The following is a 21052-nucleotide window of genomic DNA, read 5'->3' as shown; positions in this document are numbered from 1 at the left end:
TTTCGTATAATCAACCGAGGCGAATGAGGTGCGCCACCCTGTATAATAAAAAAAATATTTTGATTTAATAGAATTTAGTATTGATGAATCTCTCGATACCTGATCAAATTGTCGATTTTTTGAGAAGATATTTTTTTAATATACAAAATTTTTGTATATTTTAAATTCGTTTCAATTTTATTTGATAAATATGATCGAAAAATGTCATCGATGTTTCTCTCCAAGCCAAAACTGGGCGCCGTTTTTTTTCCGTATATACGGTGGTTGTCGCCAATGTTTTTTAGTCCACACCAATAGGTGTGGTAGGCTATTAAGATCGGCAAAAAAAGTGTCTTTTTAATTTCACTCAAAATGAGTTATTTGGGTTAACCAAATTTGGCAAAAAAATAGTGTGGCACCCGAGAATCTGGCCATTAGTTTTTGGTGGAGGTGGGGGGTTGGTAAGGGGGTATGGGAGGAGGTTAAAATTTTAAAATATCGTAACTCCAAAATTACAGTAGCTAGCGAAACGCGGTTTTCAATTTAAGATTAGGAATAATATTTGCAACAAAATTTGTAATAACATCAAAATCAGTCATCAAGTCGCAGTTTTTGAGATAAAAAAAAATTGAAAATTTTCCTTTGAGTACTTTGAAACTAAAAGAACTGCCTTTTTGAACTTTTTATTAACATATTTTAGTATGGGCGGCTATACGTGCTTAAACTTGATCTATCGATTGATATCTAATTTTAGCAAATGCACCAATTTTAGTCAAATGTGTCAATTAAATGAAATATTTTGTATAAAAATTTATTCTTTTTTAACATTAGTGTGCCCCGACCCTGTCTAATTTACGTTTTCAGTTTTACCCATAATTATCTATTGCTTAATAGAAATGTTACTCGTTTAAGTTTTAATGTTAAAAATGATAGGTATTTTCTCTCCCATTTTTTTTCACGATATTTAATTAGCTAACAACAATAAAACTACATGTTGTCATCTTTAAACAAAGCTATTAAATACTCTATAAAATTCCTTAATAACCTGATCTATACGAAGACACGAATATTTAATTATCATATGTTTTTATCTTTTATATATATAATTATTTTTCAATTGCCGAAAAAAATTATATATCTTAATATTTTAAATTACTTTACAGAAAACATAAAAACGCAATCTAGTTGATTGTTGATAAAAAAATTAATAAAATATAATTATATCAAATCATGTTTAACAATTAACTGTTAATAATAGATAGTTTTTGGATTTAAACACTGCAATTAATAAATTTAAATAATAACCGCCAAGTTTTTTCAGTTGCCTAAACTCTTAAAGCCAAAAGTGGCCAACCAGAGTGGCCAACACAAAGTGGCCAAAAGTTAACCTCAAATCAAAATTATACTTGTTTCTTGTTTTATTTTATTAAATTCCTATATCTTATTTTCAGTTATAAAGCACAATGATATAAAATGAAGTTATAAGTAAAATTTGAGTTATGTTTTATTAACGTGCCAATGAAATTAATGTGTTCATAGCGTTGATAGCCCTTTATTTTTTATTTTCTTCCAAGTAAAAAACAACTCTATGAGCAGCCAAAATTATACCAATGAAGCCCTTGCCGACTTACATAAATATGAATTTGAAGCAGAGGAAGCCTATAACTCTTTCAGAGATCTCATATCAGACAGTACTTCATGTCTTTCTTTATTAGAATCAAAGGTTCGTATGTGCTTAGATATGTGTCAACATATTTTAAAGAAGAGCAGTGAATATCAGCTTGAATCTGTTAAATTAATTGAACCACTACCTGACGAACCAAGACAAATAAAGATTAATAAATTAAACAATCAACTGCAGGAACAAATGATGAAAAGCAAGTATGTAGATTTGATAATACAAAATGAGGTATATTTTTAATAATATTCGGTACTTTTAGCTTATCAATAAGAAGATCGTTACTGAAATTTAGCAACCTTATGTCACAGCAGGAACTAATTTTTAGGTAAGCTTAAAGTTCCTTAATAATTGGTAAGGTAATATATCAGTTTTAGGCCATATTTTGAATTAAAATCATATTATAAACAAATAGAAGAAGAGGCATCTAAATTAGAGCACTTTAAGTCTCAAACAAAACTGTCTTATGCTAAAGCTTTAAATGATTTGGAGTTTTTATCAAAAGAAATTGATAAAACTAAAATAAAAACTGATCTTTTGGAAGAAAAAAGTTCTTGTTCCTTAAGCGATTTACAAGACCATAATGATATCTAGTACAATATTTTGCAGTCTATTTTAGTCTTTTTCTAGTCACTACTTGAAGTTTTAATATTATATACAATTTCAGATATTAATAAAAGCACTGTTGTATTAAATTTTCTTTTTATTATTAGTTTTATGAAAATTCGTAACAAAATAAGCAATAAACCTCTTATTTACAAATACATAGAAAAATAGTGTTCTGATGATGATATACATAACTTAATAACAATTTATATAAAGATATCGTATATTTTTGCTAGTCTAAAGATGAAATCACAATAAGAATTTGTTCGAATTGATTCCTGAGTTTCATTTTTCAATTTTTTAGTGGATCTAAGTTGTCCAGAGAGAAATCATCATTACCAAAGCTTATTCCTCGACTAAAACCAGTCTAAAAACAAAATTATTTTGTTGGATTAATTTTAAATTTAATTTTTAACTGACGAGAAACAACATACTTTCATCTCCATTATTCTTTTATCCAAAAGACCTATAGCATTCTCTATATCCTGTGGAGTAGCCGAAGTTGTGGAAAAGTCACCCATTTCAAAAGGATCTAATATTTTGGCACTGGTTGCACTGAAAAAAATCATTTATTCATTACTTATCTTCAAATAATAATCATTCATATTAAAATACCTGGTAGGTGTAGTAATACTGGGAGTGGACGGAGTAATTTGAGACGGTATACTTAAATCATTGTTTAAATTTATTGAAATATTGTTTCTTTTTGCTGGTTTAGGCGGCGGAGCAACTAAAAATTATTCAGCATCATTACATGTTTTTAATGAATATTATTACAACAGTACTTGATGATGTTATAAATACCGTTCGTTGGCATATCTGGTATGCAGTAACCGTAATTACTATGAAATGCATGAATAATGATTATTAACATTAACAATAATAAAAAATCTTAACAATAATATCTATGAGTTTCCTTTGTTAAGATATAGGCAACCAGAAAAATACCTTTGAATTTGTTCAGTTCAATTAATTAATACTAACAAATTGTCGACAGGTGGCTACCGATTAATAAAAAAAAGTCATTTTATTAGTATTTATTGCAAAAATTAAAGTAAAATTAAAACGGTACTAAAAGTAAAAGTGTTATGTGTATTCCTTGTGCACAGGAAGTAATTAACATGCTGTAATATTACCAGGTAAGTTGACGGTTACTTTTTTATTGCCTTATTTGCTTTTAAAAATCTCGTTAAAAGCACGCCATGTCTACTTACTTAATGGTGGAGGACTTGATGGAAAATTAGTGTTATTTTCAAAAGATCTTGGATCAAAGTCGTTGTCATGTTCCAGTTCATTTAGTAAAAGTCCTTCGAGTCTGGTTCCTACTGTTGGAGGTTCCCTTGGTGGTACCTGAGGAACTGTAGGCGCTAAAAATATTACTTCTTTATTTTCAGATAATTTCTGGTATTTATTTTAAAATAATGACCCCATTAATTAGGTTTTTCATTACCTGATCCGTTCATGTCATTCAAATCCAAGAATTCGTGGGTTTCCTTCTTTGAACTTGATTGATCCTGTATAGAATCGTTATTATTCACGGAACCGCCTATTTCTAATATATTTCTCAGCTGTTTTCTCTTCAAATACTGATCAAGCTCCGGTTTTATGCCAGGAAACTGACTGATATCCTGTAATCTTTGCCGGTACACTTTTACATCTTGCTCCAGTTTTTTTATTTTTTGCTGGACGATCATCGCGCGCCTTTGGGCTTCTAAATCTTTACCAGAAGTTTCCAAGAACCTTTTGTAGGCCAGCTCGAAAGCCTGGCCTATGGTTAAGGTTATTTCTTCTGCCAGTTTTTCGGAGATGAATACGAAGCATTCGTGTTTATCTTCGGCATCTCCATCTAGAAAAATATAAATCATTATATACGTATAATAATTATACCGTGTGGTGCATCGGAACACGGGACATAGGAAATTCCATGTAAGTTTTGAAAAGGTCGAATATTATCTCCCCAGATAATTGTAAATAATAATGCAAAAGTTGTATAGACTTTTTTGAAGAAGCGTTAAAATTTTATCTTTATCTGAAATTTCGTTTCATATGGAATAGTAATTTAAAAGTTATTTGCAAAAATCTACCTTCAAATTAGTAAAATTTATAATATACGGCCCAGAGAACGATACAATTAAAATACTACCAAAAATTTGATTTTGTCATTTGTCAAAAATTCAAATTATAAGAATTTATATTAAATGGCATTTTACTGGAAATAGTATTCCCACTGTGTTAGATATGTTCGCAGCTCAGTCTCCGGGAAGCCTAAACCGAATAAATCAACAGCTTAAAGAATAAACAAGAGGTTTGAAACTAAAGGCACTGTATTAAGCACATGGAAGTGAGAAGACAAAAATAATTGAACAGGAAGAAACAACAATGACCGAAATTTTTCTCCCTCTGAAATTGTTTCTCCCTCTGAAAAAAAATTGACTCCCTCTACTGGGGATACAGTAGTAAAAGACCACTGGATCTTTCGCCCAAGGACTTCTTCCAGTGAAGCACACTGAAAAACCGTCTTTATGGGCATATTAAATACAAAAATTTAGATGAACTGAAAATGACATCTCTGTTGAATGCTAAAGATTCCCCCCTAAACAGCTTTGTATTCTGAGACGTGAATTTTACAATTAAGTATTTTGGGTATGGTTTGATTGTGAAGTCCCTTTAGTTACAAATATTTCTTTTATTTGTTAAATTATTGTGAATGAATTATGTGGTATGAGCGAGGCCTACGACTGATCGAGTAATGAACAGCAAACAAGTCATATACCACAAAACTATTATCAGTTCAACTAATTCTTTGTAGATGATCATTACAATTAAAAAATTAACCACCCTTTCCAAACCACATAATTTCTTGTTAACAAAATGTGACATTGAATTGACAATGACAAAATCATATTTTTGCTAGTATTTTAATTGTAGCTTTCTCTGGGCTGTATTATACATTTTTAGTAATTTGAAGGTAGATTTTTGCAAATAACTTTTAGATACCTATTCCAAATAAAACGAAATTCCAGACGAAAGTATAATTTTAACGCCTTTTCAAAAAAGTCTAATACAATTTTTGCATTAAATCATCTGGTGAGATAATATATCTGACCTTTTCAAAATTTACATGGGATTTCCTATACCCCGATGCACCACACGATATAGCCTGTATCTATTTGTTTCGTAATATAAACTAAAAATAACATTTTTGCATCTTTTTCAATCTTTTTTCAGTTTGACTGTCCCAAATTCGAACCTCATCATTGGGCTCAGAGCTGCAAGCTCACAAAAAACTTAAGTCTTTTTTTGACTTAAATCATTTTAATGACTCAAGTCATTTGATTTTAAGTCATTTTTCGAAAGCTGACTTAAGACTTAAAATTTAAGTCTTTTTCAAAATGTCTTGTGATTTAAATCTTTTATTCTCAAATAAAAAAAGATTTAAAAATCTTTTTAGAAAAGACTTAAGTCATTAAAAAGATTTAAGTCTCTTTATAAAAGATATAAGTCAGATTGTTATATATTTTTATGATAATTTTTTAACAGCAGCATTTCTTTTTAAATTGTTAGGCAGCAGCTAAGCAGCAGAATAAAAACAATGCTCATTACCAAAAATCTAATAACACCATCTTGAACACCAAAAAATAGCAACAGAAATGCGAAATTTATTTTGTTATCTCTTTCAGTTAGATCCATAAAAAATAAAACGAAATCATCATTTCCGGAAATCATCATGCGGCGCCTGCGTCGGCAGTAATCGGAATTTTTAAACTTTTTAGTTGGTATTTTGATCAACATCAAATCGCTCTTCTTAGCCTCACTTAACAGACCTCGTCTCTCGTGTAGTTTCGATGGCGAATCTCGAATTTGGGATACTCTATACAGTTATACTGGCCATCGTTCATTTTTACCTTGACTCTGCTGTTTGGCGATGAACGAAAAGAAGTTTTTTTCGCCTTTGTCATCTGCACAGTACGAAATCTGATGTAAGGGAAACTGATGTAGAATATTGTGGGATCTGGGTTCCTGAATAGCCACTCCGTCTACGCTCACTGTAAGTTCCACCTTTTTAGTTTTAGCCCCTGTTTCGCTTTTCCTTAGTTGTTGTGAAAACCGCAATTTTCTTATCGCTTCTTTGATCACTTCTATTCCTACAATATTTATTCGTCAATTCTAGTAATCAAAACAATAGTATATTGTTTTATTAGGAGTAAAAATGACACTTCTTGCGGCGAGGCTGTACAGGGTGGGTCAAATTCCACGGTTTTAAATGGAAACACCTTTTTCTATAGGAGATAGACGAAAACTAATATCGGTGTCTGGATCTCAATTTTCATCAAAAATTGGATGGTGAAAACCGCACATCAATATCTATTACCGTTTCGGAGTTCCGGGGTGTTTTTCAAAAATGTGCATTTTTAACAAATCGCTGTAACTTTTTTTGCTATGGAAAATTTTGTATTTTTATGAAAACATTTCCAAAGCACCTTTTTACTTAGAATTTAATGGTTTAAGTATAATTTTTTTTTAAATTATTAATTTAAGCGTTATCAACAGAAAAATTGATTTTTTATTTGGGACACCCTCTATATTTTTAATTAACTAAAAAGAATTTAAAATTACCTTTCCAAAAATATAGCACACTTGATATTTTGTTATAATCCTCTTCGAAATACAGACTTTTTAAAAGTTCACCACTTTTAACTAGTAGGCTTTGGACCCCTAATTAATGATATGCCCTTAATGGAACTCGAAAATATATTTTTTCAGCAAGACGACGCACCGCCTTTGAACGCTGAAGTTATCAGCCAATTTTTGCAGCCAAATTCAAGAATAATTGAATAGCTAACCAAGATCCAAGCCGTTGGCCGTCGAGGCCGCCTGGCTTAGTGCCCATGGATCTAATCCTATGGATATATTTCCGGAAGAATAAAGGTTCCTTATTCTTCCGTATAATCTAGACAAGAATTAGAAATACTTAACAGTTATGAGAGGGTATCTTTCACCCCTACTGAGTTAATGAATTCCGCGAGAAATGTTCAAAAACTGCCCCATCTGTCCATAACATAACATAACATAACAGAAGACGGTCGACAATTGCTGTAGCAAAATCTCATGTTTTGGTTTGCTATTTATTTTTATTGTTATTAGATATAGTATTAAATGTGTTGATGTTGGTTAAATATATTTTAAATTGTTGTAAAATTCTGCATCTCTCATAGCAAATATTATTTTCGTTTTAATAGATGCTCACAGCTAGAATTTTTTTTGCATTACAGCCTGTGCCATTCAAAGCCTACTTATTTAAAGCGGGCAAATTTTTATATACTCTATATCTCGAAGAGGAATCGAGCAACATATCAAGTGTATTATATTTTTGGAAAGGTAATTTTAAATGATTTGCAATAAATTAAAAATATACAGGGTGTCCCATATAAAAAATCAAATTTTCTGTTGATAATTATTAAATTATTAATTTTAAAAAAAATATACTTAAACCATTAAATTCTACGTAAAAAGCTGCTTTGGAAATGTTTTCATAAAAATACAAAATTTTCCACAGCAAAAAAGTTACAGCGATTTGTTAAAAATGCATATTTTTGAAAAACACCCCGTAACTCCGAAACGGTAACAGATATCGATATGCGGTTTTCACCATCATGTTTTTGACAAAAATTGAGCTCAGACACCGACATTAGTTTTTGTCTATCTCCTATAGAAAAGGGTGTTTCCATTTAAAAGCGTCGAATTTGACCGACCCTGTACACTGTACATACAGCCAAGGCACAAAAAGTCATTTGTACTCCGAATAGAGCATGCTATTTTTATTTCAAACGCCATATATAGATTTTTAAACAATTTCAAACGTTCCAAATAATATAAAAATATTTAAAAGTCAAACCTTGTATGTAATTCAGGATGGTCCGAACTGTATCCCGGCAACATATTGTTGCGAGCCGGTGTGGACTCGACCTAACCTCACAATATGGCCCGCCCTCGGATGACCTTCGCATAGAATGAACATCGCATAGACACCACAATGATTCATTCGTTCGAGAAGAATCGAGACCCACTAGAATGGACTAGTACTAGGGGGACTAGACTGACGTTTTAAATAAAAATACAGGGTATAGATTTTTAAGTTAAATAGCAAATGTTATTCAAGGAAGCATTGTTGAAGATCTCCCTATTAATGGCAGTTTAATTACGAAATTTTAATATGCCCCGATTACAGGTGTAGATGTTGAACGAAGTTTTTCGAAGCAGAATGGGGATTTTCTCTAGAAAATTTCGAAAAACAGTTATTGTTTATTTAAAAACGATGATTAGTTTATTTAGGTTAAGTCCTAATTTAATTTGTTTTTGTTATTTAAATATTTTTTATTACAAAATATTAGGTATATAACTCATTAGAGTTTAGTTTAGTGTATAGTTTATGGATGTACTCATATAAGTATATAGTTTACGTTGTTCTGCATATTTTTTTTTAATGCTCGTTTATTAAAAAATATTAAATTAATAAAAATTATTATTTTTTTCATGCTTTTTTAAATTTGCGTGCATATTTATGTGCTTATTTTCGAAATATTTTGGGCTTTTTTAAGTGCTTATTTTAGGCTTTATAATGCATATAAATCCGCGCTCTATTTATAAGAACTTATTTACTTTTTTACGAAATACAGTTCGGACCACCCTGTATATGGTTACGCTCGTTGAATTTGACACTTTATGTTAATTTAATAATATATTTTCGTACTTTTATGTTTAGGCGTTAAAATGACTTTTTTATATATTGTAAATCACGTCGCAAAAATTAATACTTTTGTGACGTTTGGAAAAAAATATTTTATCTATTGTTAGGGTTTCCATACAAGTTTTTGAAAATTCTGGATAAGTAAGATCTGAAAGCTGATATGTTTATGTTTCCCGGACCTTTTTTTAATTTCCGACCGGACCAATCAGGGCATGCACCTTAAAAAATCGGACCAGGTAAATCCGGCCGTACCTATGGAAACCATATTTAATGTTCATGTGCATATCAGCGTTGATTGAAGAAATAAGAAGATGCGCAACCTTATGGGCGATTGCGTGGCACAAAACATGTCCGAGATGTAGCTGGCGTTACCGTCAGCCTGTCCAAAATGTAGTTTAGCTCTGTGCCGCTGTGCGCTGTTTTATAGCGCAGCGGATAAAGAATAATCTACCGTAGTTTTGCTTTTCGTCTACAGAGTGAGCGGTGGCCGGAGACAGTATTGCCAGAACTATGGATTAATCCGAAGATTACGCATTTTGGGTACAGTAAGTTAAAATATGGATTTTGTATCATTAAACAATTTAATAGAATATTATATGATTAAACAAACAACGGCGTCAAAGTTGGCTTGGAAATGAAGATCGCTGTTATTTCATATTTTGTAAAATATTATGGTAAATGTCAATAATCGTCATTTTCAAGCCCAAGCCAACTATACGACTTTTTTCAGGTATTTTCGTCAAATGTATTACAGATATCACACCTTTTAATTTGGCAACGCTGTCGCTTTCAGTTCAACACCGTTTTCTAAATGCTTTCGCTGGTCGAATTAGAAAAAAATAAGTATGCGTTGGCTGCACCACCGTACAGCACTTTACAAGTAAGGGGAAGTCAAATCAGTCTTGTCACGAGTTCGCCCATTAGGATGCATATATACCCCATTTCTTCAATCTCCAATCAACGATAGTATTTATGTTTTATATAAAATGGCGTATTTACAATTTGAAATAGCTAGCGGAGAATATATAACATCAATTTTTGATTCACACATATTCCACCAATCATCTATGACTATTTTAGTATTATTAAATTTGAAGAATACATTATTATAAAATGCCTCCAAAGAATCATTGATAATTGGCGGTTTTATAATTTTGGAGATATTTTGGAAATAGAAATGATTATATTTTAAGAAAAAAAAAGATATTCAAAATTATTTTAGGCTTCTGACAACGGGGATGGTTACATCCTCTGAAACAAGTGTTTTTGTTATAATTTGATAATTTAAGTATTTTTATAAAAAAATAGAAGTTTCAATATTTATATATCTATGTACCTTTTGGCTCATCTACCATTGTGTTTCCTAAAAATTTCACCAAGTAAGCTATGTGACCTTTCTGTAATGATTCCGGAGAATGAATCCATTTTTTCTCAGAGCTGTTACTGTTCTTGTTACTGCTCAGTTTTCCTTGAGTGTTCTGAGCCCACTTAAGCAGTGTAGACATTCTAAAATAAATTCAGAAATGTTCATCTAACCTTGCATATAAGTTAATCAAAAAGAATAATAATAGATTCTTCGATACCTGTTGTTCAACTATTTTGATATCTCGAATCTTGAATAGAATCACATAACTGAGAAAATAAGAGAGAGAGAGAGGAAGAGAGTCAATAACACAAGGTTGAATAAGCAACAATCGCATTCTTAGAAACGCCAACCTATATAGGGTGTCCCTAGTTGAGATTGTATTAGAAATAGTTTCTGCACATGCATTTCATACAATGCGACCGCTCAATTAATAGCAAACTGTATATAAATATATCAACTTTAATTATTCGTAAACTCAGTTTATTATAAACTTTAGTATTTGACTTATTATAGAAGGTTAATCGAAGAGTTGTTTTTTTCTCAACTTCTGTAAAACACAAAATTTTCCTAAAACATTATTTTTCGGTCAGAACCATGTTTCCTGAACACATACCGTAGTTAATTTTTAAGAGCAGAATGAACTTGCAACAAATATTTTGCAATTTTTTCAATTATCGTTACTTTTTGATGTTATTCTTCATAATTTTGGTGATTATTATTGTGTACGATTGAATATGGTTCTTAGTGTCGAAGATTGTTCAAAAGTCATTGATCTTGTTGAAGATGGCCGAAATTATGAATATTCGCTTGGTCCCTTTGAATCTTGATCCTTGACTTCTAGAACAAGAATGGGAAAACATAACAAAATATAGTTGCAGCTTATTAACAGTATGAACCGAGAACCGACGTCTCAGACAGTTATAACAGCTGGGGAAGGCATACGTTTTTTTTAATATCCTAGAAAAGTTAGTGTTATTAATATTTATTAAAACCAAGCCTGTATCGTTACTTTTTAACGTTTTTTAAACTTTAATACAGAGTTCTAACCAGTGTCGATATGACAATACGACAATCAGTGGCGGATACTTTTGGGTTTAAAATGGCGCACTAAAAAGCATATTCTACATTACTTTTTTATTTGGACCCCCCCTAAAATAAATTTCTATATCAGCCCCTGACAACAATAGTCACCAAAACCACCCCGTGATATTAAAAAATAACATCATAAAGTAAGTGACAGTTGACAGTTGAAAAAATTGTTGATGGCAAGTTCATCTCGCTCTTAAAAATTAACCAAGGCATGTTTTGATATGAGTGAACAAAATGTTCAGGAGACATGGTTCTGATTTAATGCCGGGTCCAGACCAAGGCGACAAAAAGTAAACACGATTTTGAGACAAAAACAAGACAAACCTATGACAAATTGTCCACACCGCAAGGACAAAAGTACAACAAAGTAAAAGTTTAGTTGTTGCGAATGAGTTTTATTAACCATGTGTGATTTCACTGGTCTCCTACTGTTGGCAGCGCACGCCAACCACACTGCGCCGACAACTTGTAAAATATACGAACAAAACAGACACTTTGATCTTTACCGACTCGAGACGGTACATTGAAAAGTCTCCGAATTTTGAAACAAAGCAAAAATGAGACAAAAATGTCGCAGAAATGTATTGGATTTGTCACAACTTAGTCGTAAAACATAAATATTTCTGTCTTGTCGTTGTTTTGTCTGCTTGGTCTGGACCCGGCATTTTTAGGAAAAGTTACTCACGAAATTATTACACAGAGTGTTTTAAAATTAGGGTTGTAAAAACACAACCCTTTAATTAACCCTGTATAATAAGCCAAATACTAAAGTTTATACAAAATTTTAGTATTTTTACTATTAGTTTTGTACTATTAGTATTTTTTACTAAAGTTTATACAAAACTTTAGTATTTGGCTTATTATAGAGGGTTAATATACAGTTTCCTAAAAAAATCATGAAAATAGGGCTAAAAGTAAAAAAATATAACACTTTAAACTTGACGAAAAAAATTTGCGTTGCTTTTTTTGCATCTGAGTGTATTATGTAAACTTCTATAAACTTCAAATTCAAGCTGAACCGGGAACACCTTGTATATATAGGCGGTACTAGACCGGATTTCCTCATTCGAGATGCTAGAGGAAAAGCATCCATTGTATTGAAGTTAGTTTCATGTTCACATAACATACATTAAAATATAACTACAGTTTTAATGGAATTCATAATCGTGAGGATTTGTGAGATACAATTATTACCTCGGACTTTTTAGTCTATTTTATTTTTTTTATTAAGTTTTCAGTTTCGGTGTCCGTTTTCATTTAGCATTTCCAGTTATGATTATACCGTATGATCGAAAAAAAAAACGGCGTCCAGTTGGCTTGAAAATGAACATCATTACATATAAAATGACAGCGATCTTCATTTCATAGCCATCGCTGACGCCGTCGATCTTACAGTATTTGTATTGTTATTTATTGCAATTTGTTTTTTTTTTCATGGTTTATTTTTAATTTGTTTTTTAACTTTGTGTAATAATGTACGTGTAATAATTTTAAGTGAAATTTTCTTGAGAAATAGGACACTGAAGCGTACTTCCAATGCGACACTTATTAAATTTTAAACGCATTTAACTTGGTACCACAGGTTAGGTACTATGTTGAAGTATGCAAATTTGAATGAAGAAATAGCTTGCTTATACAATAACAAATGTAACTAAAATTATTTGACATCAAATAATGTATACACAAATCTCAAACGTTTTTTAATGGTACTATTAGAATTATTATTAGCGTTTTCGTAATACAAATTAAAATAATTGCAAATACTGAAATAATGTTTTTTTATTTATTAGTAATTTCGTACATTTTTACTCTGGATCAGTACTCCATGGTACTCACGCAGTGGTTTAAAACTAATCTATGCAAAATTAATAAAATAGAAGTTTATCATGGTTTTTTTAGATTTTTGAACGGTAATCTTAGCTCTTTCACCTATAGTTTTTTAAAAGTATGTCAGTTGAGATTGATGAAATATAGAATGACATCCAACACTTTACTACATAAGGCCTAATAACAATTCAATTTGTGTTCTCATCAACTTATATAATAAAATTACAGTTAATAGTACTACTTCCTAAAGTACTACTCATTCTTTTATACTTGGAATATACTGAATTATTTGTGAAATGGCCCAGTTAAAATCTTTTTTATAAACTTTATTTTTTGCACAACTTTGATTTTTTAAATGTTATTTCTGCTTATTTTGATGTTACATATTTTACAGTACCTTGTTTTAGATCCAAATTTATTTCTATCGGCTATTTTAGCAGTACCATTCATTTCTACGTCTGCACACCGGTCCCACTTAAGACTTAGTTCTATCAATCTATTAACTTACTTGAAAGTACGACTAAAGTTGCACCTATCAGTACCTATACTAATTCTAGTACCGAGGAAGACACTTTCAGTGAACCTATCTATCGAAAAAGGATGTTCTATTGTAGTCTGTCGCTTGTCACAGGCATTTAGCGATATAAAAAACTGTCAGCCATGATCGTAGCTCGTACCAAGTTGTGCTATGGTACCGTCACTACTGTTAAAACCGTGGTAAAACGACTAACGACCTGAAATGAGGAGTTACGAGGGACTGTTGGTACGTAATCTTCAATTTAGGAGTGGTACTGTTTTACCTATGTGTGGAACGTACCATCGACATTATCAGGTGTGTGTTGGAATGTAAACAGATAAAATTCTGTATGTTTCTATATATCAGAGCTATAATTTGCATAGCAACGCCAATCTTTAAATACCAGGGCATAGTAATAATTTTAATCGTGAGTTCAGGGGTTTATCGTTCATTTTATGTATAATCGCAGTCAATATTGTTATAAATTTTTGTAAATATCTATTAATGATGTGCACATTTTCAGTGCTTTCAATGCACAAAATGGTTATAAATTAAAAATAAAAAATATGCTTATAAATTTAAGAAAGTAAACTACCTATTTGTAGAAAATTTGATGTATTTTTATAGAGAAAAATATAGAATTTTAAACACCCTATATGGTTTAAGATTACAATATTACATTACCAAAGTAAGTACAGACCAACTATAGTAAATATACCTAGTATATTTTTGATTTCAGGGCATCTCTTTTCAATATTTCAATATTTTAGGATATATAAAATGATCAGAAAGGAAGCCCAAAAGTGCAATGATATACAGGGTGTTCCATTTAAAAAAAAATTATCGCGATCCACTCCCCCTTTTTTGAGCCACCCTGTAGAAATTTTATTATTTTCCTGAAATACATCCAGATATACTTTCGGTCTACAAAATTCCTAAGTTTTTTTATTATACATAGAAGCTGCAGATGCGCGACGCATTATTGCCGGGCCCTGTATTGCCCCACTGGTGTAGGTACCTACTTGCTTTTCGAGAAATAAAAATATTAAATTTTATTTATTTAATTTAAATAATTATTTTTTATTTATTTTAAAATTATGTATTAAGGCAAATTGCATTTAAAAATTATTTTGCCCCCATTTAATTCAAAAAAATATAGTTAGGGGCCAATCTGTAGCAATACTTGCTTTCTGAGAAAAGCAAATGTTAAATTTAATTTGTTTAATTTGAATAGATATTTTTATGTTACATTTCAGTAACTCACTTTTTGTCAGTTTAATATATTTTTGTACTTTTATGCTTGCGAGTAGTAGAGCTTTACTTTTATGCATTATCATTTTTTATGCCTTATCACGTTAAAATCAATTTTCTATATTGTCAATCACGTCGCAAAAATTAATACTTTTGACACGTCTAAAAAAAAGTTTTTCTGAACCCTTGTGTTTGAACCATTTTTTAGGTTGGCTTAATCTTCGCTTTCTTTTGCTTTGGTACAGTATTTTTAAAGCCCTTTAAAGCTAAACCGGCTTATATTTTTATAATCCACTTCTTTTAATAACCGAATAACAGTAGTTTTATTAAAACGAATAACTTGACCAAAATCGCAAGTTTTCATAATTATATGTATGGAAAAAAGTAGAAAAATTGATTATATTTGTTCTTTTCTTTACACATTTTTAGAGCTCACAAAAAATAGTAAACATAGTTATAAAATATTGAAAATTTCAACATTTGGAAAAAAATTTAGGTAGGTTAGGTTGGGTTAACTTTAGTAGTAGTTAATTACTTTAAGTTACTTGAAAAACTATTTTTTAAAACATTTTCCACGTAGAATTTACCTTCAGTAGAAATGTAAACTGCAAGACCTGCAACACCTGCAAGGGTTTTTGGATCTTGCAGCAAGACAAAGACCAATACCACTTCTTATATGCACGCCTAAGACCAAGGTAAATCTTGGTCTTGGTTTTGGATTTGCTCATCACTACTTATAGTGGAGTGCCCAGAGACTTTTACCTCGGAACTCAATTACTATGAATGTATTAATGTGAAACCTTCTGTATTGTGTTTTATAGATAAAATACTAAATTTTTTTTGTTGCTTTTAATTTTTTATTTTAGTATATTTTGCTTATACTCGTATTCTAATTATTGAAATTTTGATTGAAATCGAATTAAACAGGGTGGCGTGACATATACGACGCGGTTTTCGCAAGGAGAACAAAAGTTTTTATTGAAGTGAAATGTTGTGAGCTTATGTAACTCAATTAAAGCATTTTCTAAAATTATGTAGAGTTCTACAGCGTGTTCCCAAAAAAAGTTACACATCAAAGTTATTTTTTTTTGTAAGAGAACACCCTATAATATATTAATTATTGATTTTTGGATTCTAGTAAAAAAATAAAGGTTTTATTCATTAGAAAAGTATATGACTAAAATGTATAGTTTTTAAAATATGTACATTCACCGGCACGAAAAATGGACACCTTAAAAGTTTGATGTTTTTTAAAGGTTAATATATTTTGTTTTAAGTTTGTTAAAGCCAAATTATTTGACTTTTTGGTATCTTTTTCTAAATTAAAAATGAAACTTCCCATCTGTTAATTATACGAGGGAAAACAAAATGTTGATATTTTGGTGAAAGTTTGAAACACCCTGTGGAATATGGAAAAGCCGCAAGAAATTTAAAAATCATTTTATCAAAAATGTCAAACCAAAAATGTTATCAAAAATTTTATCAAAAAATCATTTATTTAGATACATCCTTTCTCGATGGTTTGTTTTTTGGTTCATCTCATTTAGCTTTATTTTTGTTAGAAATATTCACTTTTGAAGAAGACACTAACATTTATTCGTAATTTTTACATTGAGACTATGCCTTTGCTTTTGGGCCAAAACACACAGACCAACAGTCAACACATCTAGTAAGTTCTGGTCCCGAAGCATAAGATTTGCTTTATATAATCTTCTTCTTATAGTCCGTTAGTTAATATGTACGTTTCTTAAGTGCAATTCATTATCAATTTGAAAAGCTGGCAAACGGTGGTTCCTTAGCGATAAACTTACAATAAGTCGATCGTCTCGATTAGAAGTTCTCATACGAAGGTTCCTGGACGTCTACATTGACGTCCTCATGGTTGTGGTTATAATTCAAAAACCACTTAGTATACTCTATGATATTAAGGTATTTTTGGAACCGGAATTTTATAGCAAATTCACTGAACTAAACAAATATAGATATATTTGACCCTGTATATCTATAAAAATATTTTTGAAATGTGAACTACCATTAAACACATATTTTGCAAAAGGTTTGGAGTAAAAATCTCAAATAGGAATCCTGATACAGATCTTTTGCCAAATACGGAGCCATCTTGTATGTATGCATTTGTATATGTGTGTTTATTTAAATACTAAAGTGAAAGGAACGAATTTAAATGGGTAAACTTTGTAATATATTTATCTTATTAACAATACCATGCAAAAAGTTTTATAAAAATTCGCTCACAGTAAATGAATCCCGAGGTTTGTATCCCATAAGGGCTTAAAGCACTCCACTATTATACGATTTGATTTTATGAGAAAATTGATTTTTTGAAGACTTCTTTTTGAGCGATATTGTTGTAGTACCATCCCAGGTCAATAATTACAATAACGACATTGACATATTTTCTTTAAGAACAATATTGTTATCAAATATCACTCATCATTGATGTATTACTGTTTCTTAAATGCCGTTTCTTGTTTATATATTCCACTAGAAAATATTTTCCTTGTACGTTTAACATCATTATTCATTTGTTGTTGTCTGTCGTCCATTATTATTTTTATAAGGCCGATTGAGACCTATATTTATTTCGGTTCAAATCTTGCACGTGATGAACACACACTATTGTTTTCAAAACAACTGTTACTTCTTTGAAGTTAACAGTTGCTTAAGCTATTTTGTGTTACGGAATTTTAATGCACAGATACAATGCATTCGCCATTTTACCGAAGATGAACCATGAACAAACCGCATCTTGTATTTATATTTAAAATTTCCATGAGTACCCTTATACAATAAAAAGTGAATTAAAAATAGCAAATGAACCAGTAAACGATTTGTTTTGCTAAATTTATTTCGTATTAGAGAATACTTTTTGTATTACAGTAAATTTTCAATATTTTAAATAAGCTGGAGCAGGTGGAAAAATTGACCATTTTAGCTGTTTTTTTAAATATATTTTCAATGTGCTTAGAAAAATAGTAAACATAGAGATAAAATTATGAAAACTGTATTCTGTATTGTAGCGGGTGCGTCTCAAAAGTGACTCACCCCTATATATTTTTTCTTTTTTTTTCAGATAAAAAAACAAGATTTGCTATGAGATTGATGGACGTATTCAATTGTTTTTGGTCACTTCCGGTTTCACCGGAAACGACTACACTTTTTGATTTTTAAATAGCACCTTCGGCATTTTTTTTACTTTATTCGATAGAAAATGATATTCTGAATAGAATGACATATCATATGTCAATTTTTGACATACTCGCTTAATATAAAATCATATTTTAAATTTGAAGAGAGTGCCTAGAGTGCCATTGCTATGTTAAAAACACTGATTCTTAATCAAGAAGCCTTGGAAAAATATATTTGATCGTCTAATGTGTTTAGTGTTTTGTCCTGGCCGGTTAAAAGGTGCCCAAATCGTAGTTTTAAACATATCTCATTTTTTTCAAATGGAACTAGGGTGGCTTATTAGTATATTTGGAAAAAGCATTTTTTACGAATAATTTGATACCACACACTAGGTATTTCGAGTCAAATTTTGAAAAAATGAACCGCATGAACCACAATGAACAGCAAATTATGAACCGCATGTTATAATTGCAAATAAACCATATTCCAAAATGTCAAAAGTTGACATAGTTGACATATGATACGTTATTCTATTCAGAGTTGTTTATTCTATCGAATAAAGTAAAAAAATACCGAGGATATACCATTTAAAAATAAAATTGTAGTAATTTCCGGTGAAACAGGAAGTGACCTAAAACAATTGAACAAAGTCAATCAATTATAATTTATGTCATATACTAACATACCAAATCTCGTCTTTTTAGATGAAAAAATTAAAAAGTTACAGGGGTGAGCCACTTTTGAGACGCACCCGGTATATTTCTAAATAATAAAGCGGTGCGGTTTTATTACAAAATCAATTTTTTAACACCTGTTTTTGAATAATTTTTAACTTGTTAAAAGTTGCAATATAAAATTAATAAATATGTAAATATCCTTAAGGTGGTCTACGAATTTTTTTTTTCGAAAAAAATAATTGTATTTTTCGATTTTTTTTTAATTTGTTTGGTAAAAAACATAATATCTTGTTAATATGGCAACATAGGTATTAGATTAAATTTAGAGGAACGAAATTACATAAAAAATCCAGTGATTTTTAACATTTCAACATATTATTTTATTTTTCAAATTTTGAAAGTAAAATATCTCCACTTATTTGAGAAACGACAAAGAGAAAATATATTTCTTTTACCGAGATCTACAAGCCGTGAAAATATTTGCATTTTTAATGCTCACACTGTAGGTTGTGTCTTAATCAGTAACTTGACCAAAATGGACAATTTTCTCCACTATTTGAAAGAAAAAAGTTTAAAATTGACTGTTTTTGGCTTTTTACATTTTTTTTAGATATTTCACAGTTTAAATTCTCTGGTGTTGCAAAAAAATGATTTGTCGAACCCTTGTTTTGAAAATATTTTTCTGGTGGATAATTATTATTCTTTGCTTATATCTAGTAACATACTCATAAATCCAAAACTGGCATATTTTCATAATATACTTTTTTCAAGTGTCACAAAAGTATTAATTTTTGCTACGTGATTAACAATATAAAAGAGTCATTTTAACTAAGCACAAAAGTACGAAAATATTATCTAAACTGGCATAAATTGTCAAATTCAACGAGCGAAACCATAGTTTTTCGATATATAATTACTTACAGGGTATAGGGTATTACTTTTAAATCATTTTATATTATATGAAACGTTTTAATTTTTTTAAAAAATTACTTGTGGCGTTTGAAAAAAAATAGCATGTTCTATTCATCGGAGCAAAGATCACTTTTTGTGCCTCGGCTGTATGGCAAACGTACAGCCTCGTCACAAAAAGTGACATTTTTACTCCTAATAACAATATTCTATTTTTTAGTCAATAACCATAGTTTTCTCAGACTGGTGACTTCACAAAAATTACCAATTTTCATAACTTAATTTTTACACATTTACAGGGCTCATTTATTGAAAACTTTAGATACTTATTGAATATTTAGAGATTTTAAAGCATAAATACTCTGGTTATAACAAGATAATTACTTTATAAAACTTGTTTTCGAACAATTTTTCTTGGTGGTCAAATATTTGCTTAAATACCCTATGATCGAAAATAAGGCATCCAGTTGGCATGGAAATGAATGGATCGTTTACATATAAACTGACAGGGATCTTCATTTCATATAGCCATCGCTGATGCCGTATTTTGTTTCGATCATATTGTACCGTGTGATCGAAAAAAACGGCGTCAGCGATGGCTATGAAATGAAGATCGTTGTCATTTTATATGTAAATTTATATGGGAAATGTCATTGATCGTCATTTCCCAGTGAACTGGACGCCGTTTTTTTCGATCATACGGTATAATACTGCATTCGTATGGCCAAGCCAGCATATAAGTCTTTTTAATTAGTCAATAAGAGCTCTCAAAATAATAGTAAACATTGATATAAAATTTTGAAAAATTTTCTTTGTAAGTTTGTTACAAACGTGAAAAAAAAAACAACATAACAGTTCAGTATATATTTTCGTTTATTAAAATACCGATAATACTAAAAAACGATTTAAAATTAATATATTAGAATAGTTCAGTTAAAAATAAATAAATAAATCAAAACCTAAAACAATAAGTATTCGGAATATAATAATTTATATAAACGAGTATCATATAAAAAATATATGTATATGTGTGTATATAGACGGTGTGTGTCACTGAGTGATATTTTCTAATCAACTATATGCTACTACAATTTTTTTGACAAGTATTTCGGATACTCTACCAACATATAGAGCTAGCGGAAATACGGGGTGCCATCTACAAGTTTTCTCTAACCTCTAACAAAACTTTTTTTTATCGAAAAATGGTCTAAAAATCTATTTTAGAAGATTTTCTTTCTATCTCGGATGTTGGTTTGTC

The 21052-nt window shown here is 30.3% G+C and overlaps 2 protein-coding genes across 5 annotated transcripts; one reads left to right on the top strand and one right to left on the bottom strand.

The window, feature by feature from the left end:
• The first annotated feature begins 1335 nt into the window (after positions 1-1335).
• On the top strand, positions 1336-2352 carry LOC115889321. 2 transcript variants are annotated; one of them, XM_030909289.1, is made up of 3 exons: positions 1336-1860; positions 1920-1985; positions 2073-2352. In XM_030909289.1, exons 1-3 carry the CDS (start codon positions 1568-1570, stop codon positions 2086-2088), a joined length of 375 nt encoding a protein of 124 aa, XP_030765149.1. In that variant the 5' UTR covers positions 1336-1567; the 3' UTR covers positions 2089-2352. The 2 variants fall into 2 exon arrangements, with proteins under 2 accessions (XP_030765149.1, XP_030765148.1); XM_030909288.1 differs by having other exon boundaries at positions 2035-2352.
• LOC115889320 (PTB domain-containing adapter protein ced-6) lies at positions 2346-14015 on the bottom strand. 3 transcript variants are annotated; one of them, XM_030909285.1, is made up of 8 exons: positions 13691-14015; positions 10348-10517; positions 6169-6408; positions 3714-4109; positions 3478-3630; positions 2879-2993; positions 2698-2818; positions 2346-2630 (listed from the first exon to the last, which is right to left on the bottom strand). In XM_030909285.1, the coding sequence occupies exons 1-8, from the start codon at positions 13741-13743 to the stop codon at positions 2556-2558; spliced, it is 1323 nt and encodes a 440-aa protein (XP_030765145.1). In that variant the 5' UTR covers positions 13744-14015; the 3' UTR covers positions 2346-2555. The 3 variants fall into 3 exon arrangements, with proteins under 3 accessions (XP_030765145.1, XP_030765146.1, XP_030765147.1); XM_030909286.1 differs by having other exon boundaries at positions 13802-14013; XM_030909287.1 differs by lacking the exon at positions 13691-14015 and adding an exon at positions 10595-10668.
• Positions 14016-21052: the final 7037 nt, after the last annotated feature.

Source organism: Sitophilus oryzae, unplaced genomic scaffold (genome assembly GCF_002938485.1).
Source record: "Sitophilus oryzae breed Bouriz unplaced genomic scaffold, Soryzae_2.0 scaffold_813_pilon_pilon, whole genome shotgun sequence".
NCBI classification, from domain to species: domain Eukaryota; kingdom Metazoa; phylum Arthropoda; class Insecta; order Coleoptera; family Curculionidae; genus Sitophilus; species Sitophilus oryzae.
Note: the sequence above shows the minus strand (reverse complement) of the source record. Positions and strands in the feature narration are given on the sequence as shown.